The sequence below is a fragment of the Miniopterus natalensis genome, chromosome 10 (genome assembly GCF_054644295.1).
Source record: "Miniopterus natalensis isolate mMinNat1 chromosome 10, mMinNat1.hap1, whole genome shotgun sequence".
NCBI classification, from domain to species: Eukaryota; Metazoa; Chordata; class Mammalia; order Chiroptera; family Miniopteridae; genus Miniopterus; species Miniopterus natalensis.
Window position 1 is genome coordinate 84424312 of NC_142090.1, and position 21965 is coordinate 84446276.

At 53.3% G+C, this 21965-nt stretch overlaps 1 protein-coding gene across 3 annotated transcripts in view; it reads right to left on the reverse strand.

The window, feature by feature from the left end:
- OGDH (oxoglutarate dehydrogenase) overlaps nucleotides 1–21813 on the reverse strand; it is a 33909-nt gene extending 12096 nt beyond the window's left edge. Inside the window, exons 1-4 of one of the 3 annotated variants that reach the window (XM_087821286.1) lie at nucleotides 21749–21813; nucleotides 13682–13927; nucleotides 8016–8207; nucleotides 6407–6509 (exon numbers count right to left, since the gene is read on the reverse strand). In XM_087821286.1, coding sequence (XP_087677412.1) covers nucleotides 6407–6509; nucleotides 8016–8207; nucleotides 13682–13903 — 517 coding nt within the window. In that variant the 5' untranslated portion in view covers nucleotides 13904–13927; nucleotides 21749–21813. Of the gene's footprint in view, nucleotides 1–6406; nucleotides 6510–6631; nucleotides 6723–8015; nucleotides 8208–13681; nucleotides 13928–20676; nucleotides 21207–21748 lie in introns of those variants that run through there. The other 2 variants (XM_087821287.1, XM_016219265.2) reach the window with 2 other exon arrangements.
- Nucleotides 21814–21965: the final 152 nt, after the last annotated feature.

Sequence of the window (21965 nt, forward strand, 5' to 3'; positions counted from 1 at the left end):
GCAAACCTCCTCCCCCAATAAACAAGCAAAACCCTTCACCTACCTTCCTGTCTTATGCAGAAATTAACTCAAAACGGACCATAGATTTAACTGTAAAATGCAAAACTATAAAACCTTTGGAAAAATACACAGGAGAGCAGCTTTGGAATCAAGCCCTAAGGGAAGTGTGCTTAGACGAGACACCAAAGGCACAATCCCCCAAAGGAAAATCTGACAAACTGGATTATTCAGGATTTAAAACTCCAGGTCTGCAAAGACCCCGTCAGTCCAAGGAAGAAGTAACCCAAGGTCTATCAACAAGTGGCTGTGGCCACTCGGGCCAGGAAGGCTACCCGGCAATCCAAGGAGCAGTGTCAGAAACAGACAAGGTGAAACCAGACAATCAGGCTGATGGGAAACCGTCAACCCCAAATATTACATATAGTGACTCCATTAGCACAACCTTCTGGAAATGACATTACAGAAACAGGAGGACAGACAGTGGTTGCCAGGGCTACACACGGGTGGGGGGGAAATGGTGTCATCAGAGGGCAGCAGGAGGGACCCCGTGGGGCAGACAAGCAGCGGCAGCACCTGGCTGGGACGTGCTGTGGTCAACAGGGTGTGATCCCTGGGGAGCTAACTGGCTGGGAGGCACAAGCTCTCTTATTTCTAACAAGTGCCTATTGAATCTCAAAATAAGTTTAATCAAAACTAGTCTCACGCCCTAACTGGTGTGACTCAGTGGTTAGAGCACTGGCCCGTAGACTGAAGGGTCTCGAGTTTGATTCCAGTCAAGGGCATGTACCTCGTTTGCAGGTTTAATCCCTGGCCCTGGTCTGGGCCTTTGCAGGAGGCAATCAATCGATGTATCTCTCTCACATCAATGTTTCTCTCTCTCTCCTCTCTCTCTCTCTCTCCCCCCCCCTTCCACTCTCTCTGAAAGGCAATAGAAAAATATCCTCAAGTGAGGATTAAAAAACACACCAAAAAAAAGCAACCAGATTCTGACAAATACGATGAGCAAATGGAGGAAGAGAGAACTGAGAGGCACCTGGTATGGAAGGAAGACTGGCCGTGGGAAAGTGGCAACAGGCAGAGGACCCCAGCACCCACTCTGGAGTCCTCGAAGGTGCTGGGCCAAGAGCCTGGGGTCATTAGGGTTCCTCACTCCATGACGTTTTTATCAATACACTAAACGGGAAATCTTGTTACAAATGCCCAGGACAGAATCGGAGAGAATGCAGAGTCTGGCTAGGGCCTAGAGTGAGGGAGGGGAGGGGGTGCACATGCAAGCCACAACGTGGCCTGGGCCCGTGGGTGCCAGCGGGAGCCCCTGAGCACGAGGGACCAGCGCAGCGAGGGTGCCACACGGGGGGTGGGGGGGTGGGGGGGTGGAGATGTCCCAGGACACAGCTGGATGGAACAGAAATGACGTGAGAAGCAGCTCTACCTGCTGGGTCACAACTGAGTGACGGGAAAACACATTTCCAATAAGTAACAACCTCCAGAAGAGGGACAGCATGTCAACTTCCCCCAAGGGCATGCTGGGAGAAGTCGCACGTTGTCCCAGGCAGCCCAGCTCCCAGAAGAAGGCTGGTTTCCATACCTCCCACTGTTAGCACTCGGAGTCGCTCCTGGAAAACGGCAAGGTCTGAGAGCGGGGAGCGTGGGGAGCGCAGGAGGAAAAAGACAGGTGAGAGTTAGTTCAGAACCCCCACCCGCCACAGCAGACGGACGCACAGACACCATCACAGACACAGACACTGAAGGACGGCAGGGTGGGGGACAAGGGCGGGGGACAAGGGCGGGACTTCTGGGGTCAACAGCTGGCCTGAGGGGAGGCGTCTGGCCCCCTCCCTTCCCCTCCTACAGACATGGCCGACACACGGCTCCTGGGAAGGAGTCCACCCAATATGGACACTTTGGGAAAAGCAAAGAAAAAGATGAAAGGTTCTCATTCCTCAGACAGGAGACTAGATCTGAACCCTCAAGATTCGGGGGGGTTCTAGACGGGGAGGTGGGTCTGTCGCCCCTCAGGCAGTACTAGAACCAAGGTGCTCAGCCTGGAGAACACAACCCACAGCCACGTGCTCAGCAGGCAGCTCTCCTGGTCACAGTGAAAATCAACAAATACCTTTTCCTGACCTGGTCACTTGGGTGCGTGGGCCTGGGGGTCGGGGAGGCTCCTGATAACAGGATCGCAAGGCTGACGGCTGAGTGGTCAGAGCATGGTCACCATCCCTGCCACCACCCCCTGCCCTGGGAGTTAGGGCACGAGAAAGCCAGCAACACTCCCTGAGATGTGGATGGCGAGACCTGACTCAGAGGGTACGTGGGGACTCTGCTCAGGTGGAAACAACAGCACCCAGCACAGACCTGGGAGCCTGGCTCAAAGACACACACGCAGGCTCTGCAGAGGAAGCTCAGCTCCCTTTTCCTCCTCAGTCCTCACAGTCCAGACACAGGGCGGTGCTGGGGGCACCTGCACACGCACCGTCTGATACGATGTCACACGTGCTCACTCTGGGCAGGGCAGGGAGTGCATTTATTTTCGCCTGTAGAGCAGCCCCCCATTTGTGGGTTAGTTATCCTTGGTCAACCACACCCAGAAACATTAAATGGAAAATTCCAGAGATAAACAATTCACAAGTTTCCAAGTGCACGCTGTTTTCAGCAGCGTGACGGAATCTTGAGCCGTCCCGCTCTGTCCTGCCTGGGATGTGAATCTGGGATGGGAATCATTCCTTTATCCAGCAGTTCACTGGTCGCTCAGCAGCCGCCTGTTATCAGAGGGAGAGGGACCACCTTGTCGTGACCTCTGTTACAGCATGTTGTTAATTATCTCATCGGTAGCCACTGAGGTTACTTTCTTACTGTGCCTAATTTATAAGGTATACCCGTCACAGGTGTGTGTCGGAGAAAACAGTACAGAACCCCCGCAGAGAGGGGACTGAAGAGTAAGTGACATTCTGGTTGTCCTTGACGAGCGCACACAGGGTCCCAGCACCTGAGCACCTGAACACGCTGGAGGGAGTTACTTCTTGCCGATTATGGGAGGCTCTGTGGAGACACAGGCTGGGGCTGGACCACTGTGCTCCCAGCTGGCAGGCAAGAGGGGGGACCAACACCAGGCCCGGGTGTCCAGGAGGGAGGACAGCCTGCAGGGACATCCCACATGGGCCTTAGCTCAGCCGCCCTCCTGAGTCACTCAGGGAGCCTGACCCCAGCTCACAGAGCCAGTAAACCTCCAACAAACTGCTCTCCACTCTTTCATGCTATGAAAGCAAATTAAAAGTCAACTGTGCTTAGCGCATTCTCCCAGCCATCAAGAGAAGGAAGGTCTGGGGGTGAGCAAACTCAGTGAAGCAGCTAAAACGTTTCAATTTTGGACTTTTAAGTTGGGTTTTTAAGTGTTTAACTCAAATTCACTGCCCAAGACAGCAACATGCAGACCCTGGCGCTTCCTCTCGCTGATACAATGTTTCCAGTTCTGCTTTACCGGAGCCTCACTTTGAAGTCTCCATCACCCTCTCACTGTGAGCACGCAGACTGCGGCACTTACACAGAAACCACCCGGCGGCCTTTTAAACCTGGAATCTAATGCCAGCATTGCACCTGAAAGAGGAGGAGCGCAGGAATTGAAGGGAACTTCCTCCAGGTCCCCAGACCCGTTAAGGACAGATTGGTTCGGCCAGAAGCCCGACAGTCTACACCAAGCCTGGGGGGCCACAGTGACCGACTGACCCCTCTGCAATCGGTTTCCAGCTAGAAGGCAACAGGGTGAGGCACACAGGGGGCTCACTTTTGAGCTCCCAACCCTCCTCTGGGAGGTGGGTGGATGGACAGCCTGGCACCTAGGACCTGCCCCAAACACACATCCTGAGGAAAGGCGCCCATTCTTACCCATCAGCTGCACAATGAAAACACAGCCCCCACCTCAGGGAGAAGCTGTGTGGACACCAATTACATTCCAATTAGAACTACCAGCAAGCCCACCACCTCCACACTATGCTGCGTCCTGATGTCCCTCCTAGGAGCACCCAAGACAGGCCGCCGCCCAGCCAGTTAGGGACCCACCTCTCTACCTGACTTGGGCCGGGAGGGTTTCTGGGCCAGCATCTCCCAGCCTTCTCAAGATTGGTCAGAAAAGGTCAAGGACTCCACAGGAAGAATTTACACGTTCCACCTGAAGAGTCTTCGTGGACTCTTGCCCTGCTCGCACAGTACACGGCTTGCTGTCCTCGCCTACCGCGTGCTTCTCCAATTGCAGACTGTGTTCTGGAACGTGTGGGTGTGCACGCTGCCCAAGCCTCAGTTTCCCCACAGAGAAGAAGCTCTGAGGAGGCATGGCAGCGAAGGGGACACCAGCAGCAACTGCTCAGCCTGGATCTACTCATGAACCACATCCCTGCATGGAGCAACACTGCGTCCCTGCCACTCGGGCAAGCCAGGGCCTGACCCCGCCCTACGGGACCTGGGCCCCATTGCTAAGCTTCTGAATCCGTCTCCATCTCACCAGCAGCTCCTGCCTAGACTGTGCCAACTCCAGGCCTTGTGAGCTGAGGGCCCCAGGCTCCGTTCTGAGCTCAGTGAACTTTGAAACCTGATGGAGAAGGAGACAGGTACTGGCAGAGCCAGGCCTGAGGTTCAGGTATCACAGGGCACAAAGCGCCTGAGGAGCTGTCTAGGCCACAGACGGAGTGGTCGTGCTCGACCACTGTTTTCTTGATCTGAACACATCAAGGGTGAGACAACTCAAGACTGATTTCCCTACAGACTCAAATAAATATGGGGTGCACACTATTTCCTACTTTTGTACCTAAAGAAAAAACTTATCACAACTTCTATGTCCAATTATTTCAAATTTTCAGGAGAAAAATACACTTTTCTTCTGCAAAGGGGGGGTGGCTCCCCAACTTAGTCCAAGTGGTTCTGGGGGCTCCTGGCATCTCTTCCTCCAATGAGCTAAGGACACTGAAGCCTGCGGTATCCTGGCTTATGACAGTCACCATGAGATACACCATCAGGGGCGCCATTCCAGGGTGGATGGAAGGCAAGGCCGCAGCCTCACAAGAGGAATGGCCCTGCCTTGGCCTCAACTCAGGTTGTGGGCAGAGGAGCAGGGTCCAAGGCCTGGCTCCTCACCTGTGCCAGCAACTGTGACTCTCTGTTATCTGCCCAGTGACTAGTGGGACAAAGAGCCCAGGCCCCCAGGCAGTTCTAATGAGCTGAGAACCACTGAAAAAGGCCCATTTTGATGCCAAGAAACTGGCACCCAAGGAAGCCCTAGGAGAGGAGAGCCCACCTCCCACGTGCCCTTCCTGATCTGCTGGAGGCTCTGCCGCAGGACACTCAGGCCCTCTCCTGGGAAGACTCGCGGGGCGAGGAGGTGTGAGGTCTGGGTGCTGCAGGGCTACATGCTGAAGGGGAGGAGGGAGACTCTGTGTCCTGGGGACACCCAGAGAGAGCTCACTTCTGGGAGCACAAAGTTGTCACCACCGAAAAAAGGAGCAGACTCCACACGTGCTGTCTAAGCCCTGAACTGACCCTGTCCCGTCACATTCAGGAGGCTTCCCCCTCTTTCCGGAGCACAGGTACAGTACAGAGGGAACCCTGTTACCTGGACGGTTCTGAAACGAAGCCTCTGACACCAAGGCCAGAGCCCCCATGGTCTGCGTCCAGCCTTACCTGACCAGTGCCTGACCTCCCAGGGAGCACTGGCCACCCTGCCTCAGAGGAGGCGTTAGTCCCCTCGTGGGAGCAAGTTAGGCAGAGAGGTAATCATCAGTCTCGTTAGCATGCACAGTGTTCCCAGGAGACCCGCCCGGGTCAGAATTAGTCTCGCCTTCATTTCTTTAGTGTGGTTAGCAGCTCGGTGCCTTAGAGCAGATTGATTAACTCAAGGAAGCGGCTGCAAGTGTGAGCCCAGCCACGCCCTGCACAGCAGTGAGGGTGAGGGGTGAGCCTCCCTGCACACCAGGCGCCTTCCCAAGTTTCCTCAGTGTGATCACTGGCAGGTGAGAATCGAGACCCCTGGCTGCACCCCCTGCTCTGGAACTCGCCCTGTCGGAGGTGGCCGTGCCGTGCTGAGGGCACCGCGTGGGGCAGTGCGATGCAGGGCTGAGGGGGCCTCACCCTCACGGGCCCCTGCACCAGGGTCTGGGCCCAAAGCCAGAGGACTGAGTCTCTGATCACCTGATCCACCTGCACCAATTTCACTTCCCAATTCGAGACTCAACAATTGAGCCCATACAATCTGCCCGAGGAGCTGGGATAAAACACACTGAGGCTGCATGACTGACAAATTTCAAGTGATCAGAACGAAGGAAACTTAAGAGTCTCCCCTCCGTCAGGGGCGCCTGGCTGTCACAGGCTGGGACGCAGGAGCTAAGCAGCGCAGCGCTGGCCGCTCTCAGACCCTCACCAAGTTTGTCTGTGGATGAGATAATGTCAGCGGGCACGGAGGAGTCCAGATCGGCATCCAAAATTCCCAGGGGGTCCAGCTGTGCTACATGATGCCCTCGTATCTACGGAAGGGCCAGCGATGGGGAGGGCGGGACACACACAAAAGGACAGAAGAAAAAAAAGAGGGAAGGGGTAAAAAAAAGTAAAATTACATTAAAATTAGCATTTACAGATTAATCCTCACCCACGTTTGAAGAAACAGTTACTGGAGCATCATCAAAATTTACACAACTAATTCCGAGAGGATCAAGTTTTGCAATGTGGTGACCCCTGACCTGGAAGCAATAACACAAGCAGTGGTTAAGCAGGTCCCGGGCTGTGGGGTGAAAGTCACACGTGGTCACACCTTTCCCACGAGCCGTGAGCCCAGGGAGCGGGATTAACTTTAAGGCCTTAGGACGCTGGCTTTCCTGCTCTCCTGTGCACAACGCACCTTCACAGCAAGGTGAACTCCCAGGTTGCAAGGAATCCGGGGGCCTAAAGGGACCTACTTACTCCCTGGGACCCTTCCTTTCCCTGGATGAGTAGAAATGGGCTCTGTTGGGGCAGTTACCCCAGTGGACACTGACTGGGCTTAGAGCAGGAAAAGGTCCCGCAGAAAGGAGGGAGGTCAGCGGTGGGCAGAGGCAGTGTGAGCTCGGCCCTGGGGTCCCACACGTCCCTGCTGGGGATCGGCAAGGGGTCAGACACAGGACGGCTATGACAGGGACTTCCGCCTCTGACCTGAACTGACTAAAACAGGAGAGAAAGAGAATGCCTCCAGTCCTGTTCCCTGAAGCACGGGGAATGTTCCCAGGCTCCTGGGCTGGCTCTGGCAGGACCGATGACATCCCCTGGGCAGCAGCAGTTGCTGGGGTTGAGTGCATGGCTGCCCTTCCACAGAAACGTCCACAGGGAGCAGACCTGTAGGGCACGGCCTGTGGCCCACAGGTCACTGCTGCTTTCACTTCCTTGGGGAGAGAAAACCTACTCGCCACCTTCCCCTGTGCACCTGTCCTGACACCTGAGTGAGGTGCCACAGGTGTCAGGACAGGTGCACAGGGGGAGAACCCCCAACGCCCCTGCTGCGTTGCAGTGACGAGAGAGGCAGCAGGGGAGCCTGGGTCCCAGGGGTTCCCCAAGATTTCTGCTCCCCAGGACTGCTCCCAGCCTGGTACCAGTTCTCCAGTGGGCTGACCGAGAACTGCAGTGCCCTCACCTGCCTGCCCCTGCTCCTGTGGGCGTGTTCTGTCCCCAACCCCTACAGGTTCATTTCCTCCTCTCCCACTTGGGTACTAGCAGCTGACACAGCTCAGTCCTCCTGGTCACTGGCACTTCCTGCTGCCTGACACTGTTTCCCTGCCCACAAATCTTTCTTGCCAACCTATGGAAACAAACAAGGAACTATTTCCAGGGCAGGCGCTAAAGGTGGTAGAGGATCTGCTCCAAGGGTGAGATGGTCCTGGCTCCTTTTCTCATCTTTTTCATTTTTTGCGTCCCTAGACCCCAGGGCAGGGAAACAGCCCCCAGTGTTTGCAGGAGTGGAGGGCAATGACACAGCCTCAGGAGGCCAGCTGGTGCCACCTTACCTGGTAGGCCCTGATGAGAGACTGCACCGCCAGGTGGTCCTCCACCAGCTTGTCCACGTTGGGCTGTGCAGCCACCAGGGGCTGTGCTCGGGCCACAGCTGACAGGGTGCCCAGGCTCAGGGGGAGTGGACTCTGGTAGGCAGTGCCTGGGGGCGCCCCGGCATTGGTGTTGCGGAAAAAAATGTCCCATGACTAAAGAGAGAAGGAACACACGTGTCACTCGCTGGGGGCCTTGCCCTCATTTCCAGCCAAAAAAAGAACTGATCTTGGCAGGCGGGTCTTGTCCTGGGAGGGAGGAGTCCTCTTGCTCTGGTCAGCTGCTTCCACCCCCAGGGGCAGGTGTCGGAGGCTGGGCCAGCCCCCCTCAACCCTCAGGACACCCATTATCAATGATGCAGGTGCCTTCTGGCTGCCCTTCCATTGCCATCCCAAAGGCCAAGGCAGCCCAGAGGCAGGACAGACCCCTTCCTGCCTGTCTGTCCCCTGACCTCCTGCACCCTCATCACAGCCTCTGGGGCCCAGGCCTTGCTTGTGCCCTTACCCCCAAGACAAAGCGGGCCCTTGTGTGAGAGGCAGCCCAGGGCTGGGGAAGGCCACTTAGGAGCTGGGGCTGAGGGAATGTGGTCAGAGGGAGAACTCAACCTGAGCCCTGAAATCTCGAGGAGGCACCTAACGTCTGGGCTGTTTTCTCAGCTGTAGGAGGAAGAGAAAAATCTGTGGTTGTCACAGGTCTGTGGTCAAGACCGAATCGTGTGGAACAGCAGTGAGCACAGTCCGTAGGCAGTAAGAGCCCAGCGTGTTCCTGTCAGTCTCAGTTTCCTTTGTGCTCAGAGAACTGGCTCGTTCCTTCTTCCCTGCTCTCAGCTATTTCAGTTGAATGATTGTCCTCCTAATCCACTTGGACACTATGAATTCTAAGTTTATTCACCTCATGCAAAGGTAGGAGTTTAAAAAAAATATTTCAGAGGTCAGAGAGATGAAGATTTAATAAACTTCCACTGCAAAAAAAAAGCCCCAACTATTAAACACCGGAGAGGCTGGAAACATGAAAACACTGTCTTCCTTCTCGGCCATTCATGCTCCAGTGTCGAAGGCTCTCCCGTCAATAAGCTATGGTCAGACTTCCTAAAGAACCTGCAGAATCGTCACTGGGTCTGTGTTCACCTCCCTAGGGAGCGCCGCCAGGTGTCAGCCAGGTATGGAGTGGTCTCCTGTCTTTCACAGGCAGGCTTCCCCGTGCTGTCCAGGGCAGATAATAGCTGACCCCACGGTCCCCAACGACCACTGCCTGCTGCCACCAATCACAACCAACCTGCTGGGGCAGGTGGAGGCCTGGGACATCCTCCTCGCACAGGGCAGCCCGCCGCCTGCCAAACTGTTTCCAGGGGAGCTTTGTAGAATGTCCAAATCTTCTGTAGTAAGAACATATCCCTCTTGTATTCAGAAGTTATTAAAAATCAAACTTCTGGGTGATGACCATACAACATGGTGAATATACTAAAAAACAGCTTTTATCTTCATGAAAACTGTAAGTAATACCTTCTTAAAATTAAAAAAATATATGTCTTTATTGATTTCAGAGAGAGGAAGGGAGAGGGGGAGAGAAACATCAATGATGAGTCATTGATCGCCTGCCTCCTGCAGGTGCCCGACTGTGGATCGAGCCCACAACCCAGGCATGTGCCCTGACCGGGAATCACCGAGATCTCCTGGGTCAGAGGTCGATGCTCAACCGCTGAGCCACGCCTGCTGGGCGTGAATTATATCTTAATGATAATTTTAAAGTGTTTTAACAAATCTCACTCTTCAAGGCCTTCCTGCTTTTCCTGTGCTGTCTGACTCTTTGCTGCTTGACTGGAACTGTTGGCTGACGGGTAGGACAGCTCTGAGGTTATCGTCCAGCATCAGTCACTAGGCACCTGCACCATGTACCTGACCCGGCCTCCCTCTGCCTCCTGGGTGGGACTCGGAACCCCAGGACACCCTTCCAACTTGCCCATCAGGCTACTCCCACCAACACTCACTGACCCTGCTCTACTGCGGTGAGAGGCCCTGTGTCCACCAGAGACAGAAACCCACTTACTTCTGGGAGAAAGGAGAGGCCACCTCCGTGTCCTCTCCCCAGTGCAAGGGAAAGCCCTGCTTGGCCCCTGCCTGGTTCATTTCAGGGAAATACAAAGCTGACACACCAACACCCAAACATTTCCAACTTCCTGGAGCTTTGACGGCAGGCTCAAGCCAGCTCCTAGCATCCTGGGAGGGGCTCTGGCCCAGGGCTCCCCCTGGCCTCCATCCAAGACTCCGTCACTGAGGGCCTGGCCTACAAAGAGCCCCTCCAACATGGAGATAATGGGGCAGGAGCTGCCCAGCCTCCCATGGCAAGAACCAATAGCAAGCTGCACCTGCTGCAGAAAACCTAATCAACTATCTCCTTTACCCCAAACCTGCTCCCACGCTGGCATCCCCACTCCTCTGTGTCCACAAAAAGTCCTGCTCTGGCCCTGGCCAGTGTGGTCAGTGGATCAGTGCATCGTCCCGTGCACTGAAAGGTTGCGAGTTTGATTCATATCTAGGTTGCAGGTTCAATCCCCGGTGGGGGTGCGTATGAGAGCAACCCTGTGTTTCTCTCTTACATCAATGCTTCTTCCCTCTCCCTTTCTCTCTCAAATCAGGAAGACGTATCCTAGCTGAGGATAAAAGAAAGTCCTGCTCTGGACGCCCTGGGGGCTGCAAGAAAGCTGGGTGCGGTGTCAGCTGGATGAACCTGAACTGTACAGAGTCCAGAGGCTCCACCCCACCTCAGAGAGGTGCTGACCTCGGCAGGCAAGGGATTGCTACCAGGGAATGCAGGTGTGAGCGGCTCAGTGAGACAACGGACTTTGCCTCTTTACTGTCAGCAGATCGCAAGCATCTCAGCACCAAGCTCCCAGCAGTGAGTTCACACCAGAGACCATTCACAGAGGCTTCAGGGTTGGAGGGACAGCAAGCGCTCCCATGGTGTCCCTCACTGTCTCAAAGGCCCCACTGTGTGTTGAACACATCAGCTGGCAAAAGTGCACGACTTAACGGGGCCTGCGCATGAAGGAACCCACCATGATGGGCCTGCCTGCCACAGCTCTGAGTCTGGGAGTCCCTGTTCCCTCCCACAGGCTGGGAGAAGCCGGGGAGGGGAGGTCGCCTGGGCTCTGGGCCTGGTTCCTCACCTATGAAAGCAGGAGCCCAGGCTGCATAGGGGGACACCCCATGCCTGCACAGCTCCTTATACTTCAAATAGCACCTACAGGGACAAGAGGTTGATCAGAACTTAATCCTGGGTTACTAATGCTTATTCCAGCTGCCAAACTCTAGGACTCTGGGTTCTGGGCTGACTAAGCCACTTCCCCTTGTCCAACGCCACTTCTGTGTTAGTCCTGCTGTCTCTATCTTAGATGGGAGTCCACCCTACCCACCCGCAAACACTCCCCAATCACCTGATGGCCACCCCAGGATGGACCAAGCCCCAGGTTCAAAGGCCATCATAGTGATAAATCAGGGACTGCCGATCCACCCCAGACGCCAGCACCATGCCAACCATGTTAAGTTCTGATGCTACCAAAACCTTTTAACTACAAACAGGAAACCAAGGGCCACAGTCACCAAGGAAAACATGCATGGCATCTTAAAACAAGGGTTTCGCTAGTTCAGTTGGACAAACGGACAGTGACTCCTCAAGCAAGGACGGTCACCAGTGACCTGCTGGCCACCAGGTGCCTGTCTTCCCACCACCTCTCACAGGGGCTCTTTCAGGTTAGAAAGTATGGCAAATTCTGCCCAATGTCCCAGCACCAGCTCCTGTGCACATGGTCACTCATGTCACTACTGCAGGAAAAGGCTGTGCTGGGCAGTCTCTACAACCTCCCAACATGCCTCTCCTCTCTAAGCCAACCACAGGGCCCATGCCCTTGCTGAAAAGATGGTGTGTGACTGCCATCTGTCTGTACAGGACGCCCAGGTGCAGAGGCTGGTGGCAGACTGCCCACCCCACAGACCCTGCACAAAAGTTTCCTGCTTTGGGGCTCAGTGTCTTGAAGGACAGCACTGGCCTTCAGACCCCATCCACCGCAGGGCCTTGCTCAGACCATACCCAGCTGAGGACAGAAGGAGCTAAAATTGGGGGTTCTACTAGGGTATTCCTCAGTTACGGAAACCAAGTGGATTTATGCTTGAGTAGAGCAATGCCGTTGCTTTTAAACCACAGGTAGCTCAGGGAGAGCATCTCCAAACTACTTCACTCTCTTCTCTTCATGGTGTGCAAGCAAAGCACCACAAACTCCAAGGTCAGCAAAGGAAAAGCTGCCTCAGCTCTGCCCTATCGACCTGAGAGTGCACAACACACCCTGGTCTCTGCCCGAGACTAAAGGCAGGGCCCCATCAGGCTGTCAGAGAAAGGACTGGCAGGCTGTTCAGCAGCCAGGTGTCCCCCATGCCCCTCCAACACCCCTGGGTAACAGGTGAGCCTCATGCACATTCAGGTGCTATTCTCTAAATCCAACTATAATTTAAGAAGTCCTTGTAAGAGGTCATACTTGGGAAAAGGAGGGCAAGGGGCAGGCCTGAGCACGAGAGGACAGTCTGGTTACGTAACCCCTGGGCTAAGTTTACTCTAGAGATAAGTTTGCAGCAACTGTCCTCGGAGACCTCTGGCTCCCCACACCCCAGCAAGGTCATACTCACAGCACTTCCTTCCAGGTGCCCACTGTCTACAGCCTGGGGAAGGCTCTAGAGCACCTCAGGGGAAGCCAGGCCCCACCGGGCTCAGGCGGCCATGGAAACGGGAAGGACCCAGCTAATGCCATGAGGTTCAGATAGAAAGGTGGCATTTCTGGTGAGACAGAGCCGGTGGCTCCCATAGTCATACGAATGCACCCAATCTTAAATGTCACTAACATGGCCCTTGTTCTCAGGGCCAGTGGAAGCTGGCTGTCCTCCGATGATGAGACCCAGATTCACAAGGAAGGAGACAACCGAGTGATGACATCAGCCTGAGCAACTTGGGGCCCTGCCTCCAGCTCCCGCACTGAGCTACTGCCTGACTTGAAAACCAAGAAATGATCAGTGAAACCCACAAATTTCCACTGGTCAAATGCTGTTAAGAAATTCTGCCACTAGGTGTACCTTGTACCAAGCAAATCAAGAGGAGAGACGCTAAGAAGGACATGCCTTACAGGTGACTCAGAGGAATCAGAAGAAAGCCTTCACAGAATTTACTTCCAGATACTGGAGAAATCCATGAGCATGGTGATCTAAATGTGAAGGACAGCGACGTCACATGAGTTGGCTTTAAGGGTTCTCAGGACACTAGGACAAAGGAGAGTCCGCAGCTCGTCCAGCTGCCAGCTTCTTTTCTCTAGCAGCCTCGCCAGGAGCCTGGAGGTGGTCCACTTGTGTCTTCAGGTCCTTGCCGGTTGACCACTATCTGTTCCAGAGAGCGAGGCACGCAGGGAGTGGGGCACCTCTCCAGAGGAGGTGGTTCCTGTTGGGCCTGGGTGGCCGCAGAGCACCTGGGTCACCGGGGCTCCCAGCCTCGGCCTGCCTGCCTGCCTGCAGGCTCCTCAGGACACTTACCTGGATGTCTGGCCAAGGTCAGCCACTCCAAATACACAAGGACCCGCTCCTGCGAGCCTTACCTTGTGAACACTCTTGGGGTTCTCCAGCCAGGCATAGTACATCTCCTCCACATAGTTGGAGCTAGTCCCGCTCAGGAAGGGCTCCGCAGCCACGGGGGCAGTATAGCACCGGATCTGCCCAAACGTCCTGGAGGCTGCTGGTCTGTTTTGGGAAAATGTCTTAACAGTCTGTGAGGCCGTCAACGGCCTCAACTTAGTAGCACAAGTCCTTAAGTGAAACATCCTTGTCCTGTTTCTCACAGCCGCCTGCACGAAAAAAGAAAGAAATGTCAGAAAGAGCATCTCAGCAGATAAAGCTGTGGGGGCAATTCGCAGGCTCTGGCTGAGGACAATGTGTGGAAGTGCAGGCGGCAGGGCCTCTGCTCCAGTTCAGGGGGCACTTGGAGGAGCAGGAGAGTCAACTCACACCCTCCTGGCATCTCTAAGTGTCCCAGGTTTACAGCCTAGAAAAGGCGTTGAGAACTGATGATTACAGGTTAGATCTGGATTAACTGCAGAATGAGAAAGATGTTTCCTTCCTATGGGGAAACTACGGAGCACCTGCTGGACTCACTATATTCCGTAGAACAGAGAGATCTCAGGAAAAATACTTCTCAGATAATTTATATTTGAGCAGAAGAAAAAAATATTTAAAAAACATCACTGAGAAAGCACTGAGTGCCTGAGAGGCACAGAAGATGCCACCTCCACGAAGGACGCCTCCGTCCAGACGGGACTGTGGTTTTCAGGCACCGGACATGGAAAAGTCGGGAGGAGGGAAGGCAGAGTGGGAAAGCTGAGGACACAGGGCGAGCAGGAGCCTCTGGTGCGGTGTGGGAACCAGGACCCAGAGGGTCAGAGGAAAGCGCTTATACAAAGGTCTATGCCCTGCACACCCTGGTCGGCAATCTGACATGTCAGGACTCCTCACAATCCCCACAAACTTCCCTTCCGTTTACAGATCAGCTTTCTGAGTTTCAGTTTCCCCAAGGTCACGGGGCCATTACAAGCAGAGCCAGGCTCCAAGCCCACTGCAAAGTCCCTGCTCTGCCTGACCCCTCCGTGATAATATGAACCTGGGCTTGAGGGAGGGAGATGGGATGGATATATTTATTTGCTTCTGACCCAAATGGACCTTGCACTTGATGGTCATATACCTACTAAATCTAGTTTATAACTCATCAAAAGTAGCCATTTTATAAAAGCTGATTGCCCACCAGACCCTGACAGTTTAGACTATTCCCAGAGGGCCTTGAACCACTTCCAAAAGCCCAGCATACCTCCAGGTGGGGACTGTCAGGAAGGCACAAGGATACTTCCAGGGAGCAGAAGGGGCCCTGGGAGGGGAGGGACACCTGGGGCAGGGCTCGGGCTCTTCAAAGCTCCTGCTTGGGATTAGTGCCCATGGCTTAGGCGAGGTGCTCAGGAATTTGCCTCAAAGCAAGCACCTGGCTGTGAAGGTGGAATCGTTCCACCTCCACACCTACCTGATCAGAATACAAGTAAGGGACACTGACAAGCGTCTTGCTGCTTAGAAAAGACCAGTCAGCAAAAGGGAAAGAGCACGATAGGTACTTTAAAAACAAACCAGCAACAAACAAAAACCTGCTCCTTAAACATTAAAGATGAGCAAGCAGCATGTTTTGAATACCGCTACAGAACGCAACCTTAAGTAACCCGTGTTTGTTTTTTAAACTGAAAAGTTAGAAGTTTTAAGTCACTTCAGTAGTCCTCCCTATACCCCACTCGCTCCAATGTCTCCCACAAATAAGTTTAAGGCAGACAAAGGACCATTACAGACATCAAAGGCAACAATAAATACCACTACTGCTGCCATCAATGCTATTTTTTATTTTTATTACTTGGGTCCAGGGGAAGATATCAGTGTGCTCCCTCCAGTGTCCTTCCCATCTGGGCAACTTGAAGCACGGCTGAGTTTTCCTCTACAACACAGCAGCTCACCTCTGCGGTTACCCAGCTGCTGTGACGACCCCATGAGCAGGTGCTATGCCGACCACCACCAACATGCTCTTTCCAGAGGGGTCCCTCCAGTGAGGCTGCAGGTTAATCATGTTTTCAGCTGTTCATAGCCTGAGTCTGACAAGCAGCTTGGTGCTGCCCAGCACAGCTACCAGAGAGCTGACAAGTTTCAAACTACCTTTAGGATGACTCCGTGGTCGGGAGCAGCTGCTCTCTGTCCAGACCTGAGGGACGACGGAGCAGACTCTAGGCTTACATTCTGGATTTCAGTTGATCAGATGCTGTCCTTCCAATCCCAGAGTCAGTGTCAGGAACAGCTAGCTCATCACTTGGTGGAGACACTCACCCGTTCAAACATGCTCATGAAACCTCTGGGTTGTCCAAAAAGTCTACGCATTCTGATCTGGTTTAGAGAAATATTCCTATTGGACAAGGGTGCCAAGAAGATTCCATGGGGGGAACATGGTCTTTTTAGCAGATGACGCTGGGACCACTGAATATTCACCTGCAAAGGGTGAAGCTGGACAGCACCTACCAAGTTAACTAAAAATGGCTCTAAGACCCAAATGTACAAGCTGAAACTGGGTGACTCTTAGAAGTCCCATATCTTCGAAGTTAAAATGCAGTAATTCTTGTGGCTTTCAATGGCATCTTAGGAAACCAAAATACAACGAAACAAAAAGATAAACTGGACTTCATCCAAATAAAAACTTCAGTGCCTCAAACGATACCACCAGGAAAGAGAAGACACAGAATAGGGGACAATACCTGCAAGTTATGTAACTGAGGAACTATTTACAGGACACATGAAGAACAAAGCCCGTAGCTCAACAGGAAGAAAAACACCCCAATTGAAAAACAGGCAAAGGAGCTAAACATTTTCCCCAAGAAAGATACACAAATGGCCAATGAGCACATTAACATAGTCCCAATGTCATTAGGAAAATGCTAATTGAAACAATATGATACCACTTCACACAGACTAGACCCAATCAGAAGCAAAATGCCAAGCGTGGGTGAGGACATGGACAAACCGGGAGCGCAGGCACTGCTGGTTGGAGTGCAAGCTGGTGTGGCCGCTGAGGAAAACAGCCTGGCAGTTACTCAAAAAGTTAAACATAGAGTTACCCTAACACTCAGCAACTCTGCTCCCAGGAACATGACCAAGAGAAATGAAAACATACGTCCAATAGAAACTTGTACACAAATATTCACAGCAACATTATTCATACCGGCCAAAAACTGGAAAACCCCCAAAAATGTCCTTCAACTGAGGAATGGGTGTACAGAATGTGGGCCAGCCACACCATGGAATAGTACAGTGGGCAACACAGATGAACCCTGAAAATGCCACGTAAGGTAGAATAAGTCACAAAAAATGCATGATTTCATTTATAGGAAATGTTCAGAATACACAAATCTATACAAAGCCCACTGATGGCTGGTTGCCTAGGGCTGGGGACAGGAGTGGGAGAGGGATGAGATGTAATCACAAATGGGTAAGGGTTTTTTTTAAGGGCCACAAAAATGCTCTAAAACTAGATTATGGTGATGGCTGCACAACCTTCTAATATACTGGAAAACAGTCAACTGCACCATTTAAATGGCTGAATCGTATGGCATGTAAATTATACCTCAATAAAGTTGTTTATGTTCAGGAAAAACGCAAGCGAACCTATCAGTGCCAATAAAGTACAAAAAAAGACACTCTTTGTAACCCATTAGTCTTAAGATGCAAGTATAAGTCTATCCATTGGACAAAAATAAGGTTTAAAAAGTAAAAACCAAAGCAAAAATTTGTTTTTAAGGGTTTGGAGCCCTGCCCATAGGAAACTATATGCTGAACTAAAGGAGAGCTTTACCTGTGCCTGTACCTCCCCCAGCCAGGCAGCACACACCCTGGTCACCTCCCCCCGCACAGAATGGGGACACACAGGGACTCCTGATGCCTGTCGGCGTCACACTGCCCAGGCAGAGGGTGATTAAAGAGCCAACGTCAGCAGGAACAGCCTGTGTACAGCGTCTCAGGAAATGAATCTTGGAGGGGAAAGAGCACACGCATCACTAGGTGACTGTTACCCGTGTGTTGCCTGACAACCATTTTAAAAGAACAGCTCATCTTGAAAATATTTTTTCTTTTTTTTTGGTTTTGGACTTATTAAGACAATGCTTGCTACATACCAACGGCTGTTACTCCATGCCCACAATTATTTTAGTTCTAGTGGAGATGCAAAAAACACATGCATGGAGAGAGCACAGTATCAACCCTCCTCTGAACTAAGAACCTCACATTCAGTGTCTTTCCCTTGTAGCTCCGTCAAACATGAACTAGAGACAAGGAGGTGGACGATCACTTTTTAAATGGTGGAGGCCCTTACTAGCGGGAAAGGATTGAGCCCCGGGGCGGGGGGGTAAGGGGGGACAAACAGGCAGTGACTCTAACTTGCTCCGGGTCCTTAATCGCCTCCTTCATCTGTCTTCAGTTTCCTTCGCTTTCCTGCCCCTCCATGTTTTCCTGTAATTATCATGTAAACATGACAGAACACTCTAAAAGTGTTTCTATGACTGGAGTTATAACTTACCAAGAAAAAAGACCAACCAAAGACACCTCTTAAAAGGCTGAAGTTCCCAAGATAAACCTAAATGCAAGTTAATCTGAGTGGGTAGCCGGTCAGATCTCTGGGAGGGATAACATGTCCACAGTCAGAATCCCAAACAAGCAAGCTTCAGACTGGGGGGCCTGCAGACTGACCTGTCCTCGCCCAGACTGTACCCTTGATGAGAGGTGTCCTGACTGCAGTGCTCCAGGGTGCAGGTAAACAGGCACTTTCAACGGTGTCATTTACTGTACAAATAATTAAATCTTTATGGAAAGCAAGGCCATTTATCCATACTTATTAAAACATTTAAAAACATAAACAGGACTTCCATTTCCCACTAAATGCAGCTAAAGACATGAAATATTACATTTAAAACAAAACAAGACTCTGAAAGGTGGACAGGAGATAGACTGGGAAGGGTCTTTGGGGTCCAAAGAAAGATGCAGCATTGAGTTCTTGGTTTTCTTTTTGCTTTATATATCCCAGATCAGATGCTGGAAAAGCAGGCAACTAACGAAGACAAAAAACCCACAACAAAAGCCAACTTCCACTGTCAGAAGACAAGAAATAGGACAGCTTAACAGGACATAACATTTTTAGACAATAACAGCCCTACTGTAGTCACGCCCACAGAAAACACTGTAGCCCAGCCCCACCTTACCTGGTAATGTCAGAGGAGATTAGGGAAGTCCATCCCCATTAGGTGACAATGAGCCCCCATCAACTGTGTCAGTGGAGGCCAGGAAGGAAACCTGGATTCTACCCCCACCCAGCAGGAACAGGGCAGCACCCCTCCCTTCCCAGGCAGGGTGAAATCACAAAGGCCTAATAGGGAACTTACACCCACACAGCAGATACCAAGGAAGCTGGGTGGGGAACCTGGGTTGCACCCCTGCCCAACAGTGATGAGGCAGCACTGCCCCCTATCCCCCCATGAGCGTCAGAGGAAGCTTGTTCTACTCAGAGATTTAAATAAGATCCTGTCTCATACCATAACACCCAAATGTCCAGGCTGCAATCAAAGATCACTTACCACATTGAAAACAAAGACGATCTCAACTAAAAAAGAAAAAGACAACCCACAGAAACCAACACCAAGATGCCAAAGATGCCAGAATCTTCTGACAGATTTAAGGAGTAAGCATCAAAATGCCTCCATGAGCAACTACTAACAGGCTTGAAACAAAAGAAAACTAAAAGAAACCACTCAATCTGAACAACAGAGCAAACAGACTGAAAAAATGAACAGGGCCTCAAGGACACGTGGGACTACAACATGAGACCTTGTGATGACATGAATGTGTCATCTGAATCCCAGGAGGTGCTGCAGAAGTATTAAGAGAAATAATGGCTGAAAACTTTCCAAATTGGGCAAAAGGCATAAACCTACAGATCTAAGAAGCTGAGTAAACCCCAAATAGAATAAACCCCAAGAAGGCCACTCCAAGACACAAGATAAACAAACTTCTGAAAACTATAGACCGACAACTTGAATAGCGTATTTATCAGAAACCATGGAGGCCAGGAGAAAGTGGCACTTTTCAAGTGCTGAAAGAAAATAACTGTCAACTCAGAATCCTCTATCCAGCGAAAATAACCTTCAGAAGTGAAATAAGAAACATTCTCAGACCTACCCTCAATGAACGGCCAAAGAAATTTCTCTAAACAGAAAGGAAATGAAAAAGGAAGGAATCCTGCAACACCACGAAGAACAAATATTGAGTAAATATAATTTCCTTTTCCTCTTGAGTCTTCTAAACTATGTGTAATGTTAAAGCAAAAATTACATGTCTGATGTGGTTCTGAATGCAGAGAAAACAGTTAAGACAATTTTTAACGAGAAAGGTAAAGGGACATAAATGGAGGTTGGGTTTCTACACTTCACCCAAACTGATAAAATCTTGACAGGCGTGGACTATGATAAGTTGTGTACGTATAATCTAATACCCAGACAACCACTAAAAAGCTTTACCAAGAGATAATCTAAAAAAATATGTAGTGTTCAGAGAGAGGAAAGTTCAAATAACCTACAAGAAGTCGGGTAGAGAAGAAAGCAGGGAAACAGAAACTAGCCCTTGCGGAAGTGTCTCAGCTGCTGGAGCATCTTCCACACACCGAAAGGGCCCAGGTCCGGGTCAGGGCACATGCCCAGGTTCTGGGTTTGACCCTGATGGGGTGGGTGTGGGTGTGGGTGTGGGTGTGTGTGTGTGTGTGTGTGTGTGTGTGTGTGTGTGTGTGTCAGGGCACATGCCCAGGTTCTGGGTTTGACCCTGATGGGGTGGGTGTGGGTGTGGGTGTGGGTGTGTGTGTGTGTGTGTGTGTGTGTGTGTGTCAGGACACATGCCCAGGTTCCGGGTTTGACCCTGATGGTGGGTGTGTGCGCGCGGGTCAGGGCACATGAGTGTGGGCAGTGTCTCAAAAAGACAGTTGGCATACTCGAGATCTTTCCCCAGCCTCCCGAGTCAGTCCTCAGCTACTCTGCGAGCACGGGTCCTACTGCAGTTTTCGCCCTGGGGGGGGGTTCTGCACGAGAATCCTCGCGTGTCTGCTGCAAACCCCTTCGCCTGGGGCACGTCCTCAGGCTGCGGGGCGCGAGGTGCTCGCAGCGGTGGCGTCCGGTCCCGCGGCAAAGTGCGGGGCCGCCAAAAGGGCACCTCGGCCCCGGGGTCATGGCTCCTCTGTTCCGGGCCAAGGCGGACGGCGGGTGCCCGTCCGCTCAGCCGCCAGTTTCACGCCGTCAGTCCCGACGTACACAAGCCCGGGGGCCCCGGAGAGGGCCGGCCCGCGACAGGCTCTTCCTCCGGTCGGCCGTCGGACCTCGCGGAGGGCGAGGACGTGGGGGCTGCGGGGTGACCGCTCGGCAAGGGCGTCGCCCCGAGGAGCTCAGAAGAGGGACGGGTGCCGTGGGGTACCGAGCACGGGGCGGTGAGCGCGGAGGGGCTCCGCGCACGTGGGGCGCTGCAGAGTGAGGAGCGCAGGGGCGACCCGGGCGGGAACCGACCCCGCACCGCGCCCGGGGAGGCGGGGCTCTGGGCCCACGGCCCACGGCCCGCAGCCGCTTCAAGGACGCGCGGTCCCTCGGTCCCTCAGTCCCTCCGGGCGCGCAGAGGACGCGGCGGGGCGGTTCCGCGTGACGCCTCCCAGACCTTGGAGGTCACCCCGGAGGCTGGGCCGTTCCCTCACATCCGCCGCGCGGCCCGCCCCCCGCCCGCCTCAGCCAATGGGGCGCCGCTCCGCGCCCCGCGCGACCCCCGCGCGCGCCCGCTCCCGCCAATCTTCGCTCGCCAGGGGGCGCCCGCAACGCCATTGGCTGCCGCGTCCGCCCGTCAGACCCCCGTCCCGCCCCGCCGCCCCCGTCAGCCCCGCTCCATCCAGCTTCACTCGCTGTCACCGCGGCGCCGGCGACAACAAGGGCGCGGCGGCCTCGTCTTCCACCGAGACTCCCGCGCCCTGCCCGACGGGCGCAGAGCCTCCGCCCCGGCCGGGCCCGGCGGCGGCGCGCACTCACCTCTCTCCAGCCCAGCTCCACCCGACTGAGGCGCCGACACCCCACTCCGGGGCACCAAACTCTCGACCCCGCCCAGGCGTGTGGCGTCAGCACGCAACCCCGCCTCCGGAGCAGCCCCCCGCCGCGGGGCGGGGCAGTGACGTCACAGAGCCGCGCCGCCGCCTCCCGCGGCGCGCCCTTTGGGCGGTAGGGCGGCGCGGAGGCTGCGGCGGGGGGC